At 51.8% G+C, this 4,990-nt stretch overlaps 1 protein-coding gene across 1 annotated transcript in view; it reads right to left on the bottom strand.

Annotated features, from left to right (window-relative positions):
- The window catches only part of CCND3 (cyclin D3), an 11,018-nt gene extending 6,034 nt beyond the window's left edge, over positions 1–4,984 (bottom strand). The window contains 2 exon segments of the mRNA XM_005428891.2: positions 3,095–3,310; positions 4,877–4,984. Coding sequence (XP_005428948.1) covers positions 3,095–3,310; positions 4,877–4,909 — 249 coding nt within the window. The 5' untranslated portion in view covers positions 4,910–4,984.
- Between the last annotated feature and the right edge of the window lie 6 nt (positions 4,985–4,990).

The raw sequence follows: 4,990 nt of genomic DNA, 5'->3' as shown, positions 1-4,990 counted from the left end.
AAACAAAATAACAAAATAAAATAACATAATAAAACAACAAAATAAAATAAAAACATAAAATAAAATGAAATAAAATAACATAAAATAACACAATAAAATAAAACAACATAAAATAAAATAAAAACATAAAATAAAGTGAAATAAAATAACACAAAATAAAATAAAAAAACCAAACTAACAAGATAAAATAAAATAACAAAATAAAGTAACATAAAATAAAAACATAAAAATAAAATAACATAAAAATAATTACATAAAATAAAAGCAACAAAAAAATAACATAATAAAATAACATCAAATAAAATAATAAAATAAAATAAATAAAATAAAATAAAATAAAGTAAAATAAAGAAAATAAGGAAAATAAAGAAAATAAGGAAAATAAAGAATTAAATTAAAAAATGAAGAATTAAATTTAAAAAAAACCAAAAAAATAACAACCCCAAGGTGGGTTAGAGAAGGGCCTGGACGGAAACCCAACTTCCTCCAAATGGACAAATCCCTCCTTGCATCATTTCCTTCTCCCCCAGAATAACTCCAGAGAGGTTCTGTGTCCTTTCTGAAGGGCTGAGCTGCTGCCAAGCGCCCCTGCCCGAGGAGGAGGAGGAGGAGGAGGAAGCCGAGCCCCGGGAATGTGAGCCAGCTTCCTGCTGGGATGGCCCCGGGCCACCAGGATGTCCCATTGTCCCCAGGCTGCTGAAGAAGCTCCCCTGGCCCTGCTCTCCCCTCCCTCTTCTTCCAGGGGGTTGGGAAAGAGCAGGGGATGAGCACAGAGCAGGAGGGAGCAGCTCTGGGCTGTGGAAATTCAGATTTGACTCCCTCAGGTCCCTCAGCCGGGACAAATCCTTCAGATCTCTGGATATTCCCTCCATTCTCCTCTTCCCTGGAGCAGGATGGTCCCAGAAAGGGTTGAAATCCATGGAAATTCAGGGAAGAGGATTCTCCATGGACAATTCAGATTTAACTCCCTCAGCCAGGGTGAATCCTTCACAGATCCCTGGATATTCCCTCCATTCCCTCTTTGTTGGAGCAGGGGATGAGCACAGAGCGGGAAGGAGCAGCTCTGGGCTGTGGAAATTCAGATTTAACTGCCTCCGGTCCCTCAGTCAGGACAAATTCTTCAGATCCCTGGATATTTTCTCTATATAGAAGCAGGATGGTCCCAAAAAGGGTTGAAATCCATGGAAATCCAGTAAATTTGATTTAACTCCCTCAGGTCCCTCAGCCAGGGCGAATCCTTCAGATCTCTGCATATTCTCCCTTTATTGGAGCAGGATGGCCCCAAAAAGGATTAAAACCCATGGAAATCCAATAACCTGGGTTTAAATCTCACAACCAGGATGAATCCTTCACAGATCCCTGGATATTCCCTCTTTACTGGAGCAGGATGTGCTTCAAGAAAGGTTAAAATCCATGGAAATTCAGGGAAGAGGACTCTCCATGGACAATTCAGATTTAACTCCCTCAGCCAGGGTGAATCCTTCACAGATCCCTGGGTATTTTCTCTTTACTGGAGCAGGATGTGCCCCAAAAAGGGTTGAAATCCATGGATTGAGCCCTGGGAATGAGGGGGAAGCTCCAGGGATGCAAATCCTCACCAAAAATCAGATTGAAACCTGCAGGGGCCACCAGGAGTGGCCGTGGGGTCCCTCAGGGATGGGGCACCCCATTGCTGCGGCCATCCCCATCCCTCATCAGCTAATTATGAGGGCTAATTAAGGCAATCTAATGACTTCAGGGTTCTGGAGGGGATTTTCCCCAGCCTTGGGAAAAAGCAGGTTGAGCTCAGAGCTCTGCAGTTCCCAGCAGGGCCCTCAGGTCACACCTGAGAGTTCTGGGGGTGCTGGGGCTCAGATCCCACCCCAAAACCACCCGAGCTGCTCAAGGGGGCGAGGAGTAACCCCAAAAAAAGGGTTTTTCTCCCATTTCCTCCCTGGTGGCTGAGGCTGAGCTCACAGGTTTGGATCTCAGGGCTTTTATCAGACACCGTCAGAAACTCTTGGCCTTTCCGAGCCTCAGAATGGAACTTTCTGGATGCAGGATGAGAAATGCAGGGGCAGAGCAGGAATTCCACCCATCCCCACCAGCCTGGAGCAGCCACCGAGCTCACAAACCCCTCACAGGCATTTTGCTGCTTCACTCTGCACCTAAAATCTGACTTTTTCCAGCTGCTGTGGAAGTGAAATCTCCCACATTCACCCAGTTTCCCACATTGCCCCAATTCCCACATTCCCCCAATTTCCCACATTCCCCCAATCTCCCACATTGCCCCAATTTCTGCAGCTGGGGGGAGGCAGAGCTGCCTGACCCTGAGCTTGGAGATGTCACTGGAGTGAAAACTCAGAGTGACAGCCCAGAGCTGGGACAGGAAACTTCATCCACAACCAGGATGGGACAATTGAGGGGACAATTCTGCTGCTCTGCATGGGGAGGATGGAAAATCCTTCACCAAGGAGGGAAAAGCAGAGGGATGGGATCAGGACAGCAGGAACAGGAGATGCCAAGCAGAGCTGTGAGCCTTGGAGATGTCACTGGAGTGACAATTCAGAGTGACAGCCCAGAGATGGGACAGGAAACTTCCATCCACAACCAGGAGGGAATAATTCTGCTGCTCTGCACGGGTAGGATGGAAAATCCTTCACCAAGGAGGAGGGAAAAGCAGAGGGATGGGATCAGGGGATGCCAGGAGGAGCTGGGCACTGGGATGTTCCCAGAGCTGTGAGTTCTGGAGATGTCACTGGAGTGAAAACTCAGAGTGACAGCTCGGTAGTGGCACAGGAAACTTCTATCCACAACTAGGAGGGGACAATTGAGGGGATAATTCTGCTGCTCTGCACGGAGAGGATGGAAAATCCTTCACCAAGGAGGAGAGGAATGCAGAGGGATGGGATCAGGGGATGCCAGGCAGGAGCTGGGCACTGGGAGGGAACACAGCGGTTACCAGCAGCTCCTCGGGGGTGATGGAGTTGTCGCAATTCTGCTGCTCTGCATGGAGAGGATGGAAAATCCTTCACCAAGGAGGAGGGAAAAGCAGAGGGATGGGATCAGGGGATGCCAGGAGGAGCTGGGCACTGGGAGGGAACACAGCGGTTACCAGCAGCTCCTCGGGGGTGATGGAGTTGTCGGTGTAGATGCAGAGCTTCTCCACGGTCAGGGGCATGGTTTCCCTGAGCTTGGAGGCCAGCAGCATGCACACAGCCCCCAGCAGCTGCAGGTGGTTCTTCTGCACGGCCACCGAGGCCAGGAAGCGATCCACGTAGTTCATGGCCAGAGGGAACACCTCCTCCTCACACTTCTGCTCCTCACACACCTGCCGCAGACAGCGGGGAGAAAAGGAAGTTTTGGTGAGGGGAGGGAGCCGAGCACGGCTTCAGAGCTGCTGCTTCACACTCGTCACGAGGAGCTGCAGGGTGGCGTCACCCTGAGGCTTCACCTTCCTGTGGGGAGCAGCTGCAGCTCCAAAGAGCACGTGGAGAAACCTGAAATTGCCCCAATTTGGCCCCGTTTCTGCTGTGCCCTGCTAGGGATGTCCCCTGCCAGCTGCCACCCCTGCCCTGGGCAGCTCTGGTGCTCCAAATTTCCTTTTTTTTGGTGCATTTTTTGGCTGGAGGGTGGAGAGAAGGATCCAGGGCTGGCAATTCCACCTGGAACACGTGGATAAATCTGAATTTGCCCCATTTCTGCTGTGCCCTGCTGGGGATGTCCCCTGCCAGCTGCCACCCCTGCCCTGGGCAGCTCGGGATGGAACAAATCCTTCAGAACCCTGGGTATTCCCTCTATACTGGAGCAGGATGTGCCCCAAAAAGGGTTGAAATGCATGGAAACCCAGGGATGAGGGCTCTCCATGCCCAGGGATCTCCCAGTGCCTCAGTTTCCTTCCCTCAGGTTGCTGGGGGGGTGGAGAGAAGGATCCAGGGCTGGCAATTCCACCTGGAATAAATCTGAATAAATTCCACGTGGATAAATCTGAATTTACTCCATTTCTGCTGTGCCCGGCTGGGGATATCCCCTGCCAGCTGCCACCCTGCCCTGGGCAGCTCTGGTGCTCCAAATTTCCTTTTTTTTGGTGCATTTTTTTGGCTGGAGAGAAGGATCCAGGGCCGGCAATTCCACCCGGAGCTCTCCAGGGATGCGAGGAGAATGAATGGCAGCACCCAACCCAACCCCCAAATCCCCCAAATTCCCCTCCCTCAGCCACCAGCGGAGCCCAGCAGCTCCAAATTTCAGCGCCGTGCCTCTTATCTGCCCCCAGCACCGCAACACTTGTCACAGCGAGCTTCCTCCTTTCGACACCACCATAACATCTATCGCGGTTTCTGCTCCTTCGGCAGCGAACGCCGCCCTGCTCCCGCTGCCAGCAGCGCCGGGGACAATGACACGCGGGTCGTGACATCCTCCAGTGGCACCTCGCTGCTTTTAGGGCTGCACAGGAGCCGCTCCCCAAAGCGGGGTTTACCCACAGAGCCTTCTTCAATTGCGGGAATAATGACAGCGGGGGGGGTGGGGGGAAACCCCCTTTAAAATTGAAATATTCTGGATTTTTTGGAAGCGCTCCCCGCAGCACCGGCTGGGACAGGCAGGATCGAGCCCTGCGGAATTGTCATTTATTGGGACAGCACCAGGACATCCCCCCAAGCCCCGAACTCCAGCCGCAGATTCATTTTTCATTTCGGCAGCGTTATTATTTCCCCCCGGGGGGCTGAGCTGAGCCCTGCCCGGAGCTTTTGGGGGGACAAATGCCAATTTTAGCACAGGAGAGCGAGTTTCACCCTCCATCCCCACCGGCACCACCGCTGTGCCCGGCACCCATCAGCGCCGGCTCGTCCCCCGCTTGTCCCCCCGGGTTTTTGGGGCAAACCCCGCAGCATTCCGGTACCTCCAGCATCCAGAAGGCCAACATCTTCCGCATGTAGGGCTGGATGTCCCTCTGCACGCACTGGAAGTAGGACACGCGGGGGCTGTAGCGCTCCTCCGTGCTCAGCAGGGTCTG

The sequence above is a fragment of the Geospiza fortis genome, unplaced genomic scaffold, assembly GCF_000277835.1.
Source record: "Geospiza fortis unplaced genomic scaffold, GeoFor_1.0 scaffold14, whole genome shotgun sequence".
Lineage (NCBI taxonomy): Eukaryota > Metazoa > Chordata > Aves > Passeriformes > Thraupidae > Geospiza > Geospiza fortis.
This window is presented reverse-complemented; position numbering and strand designations above follow the sequence as displayed.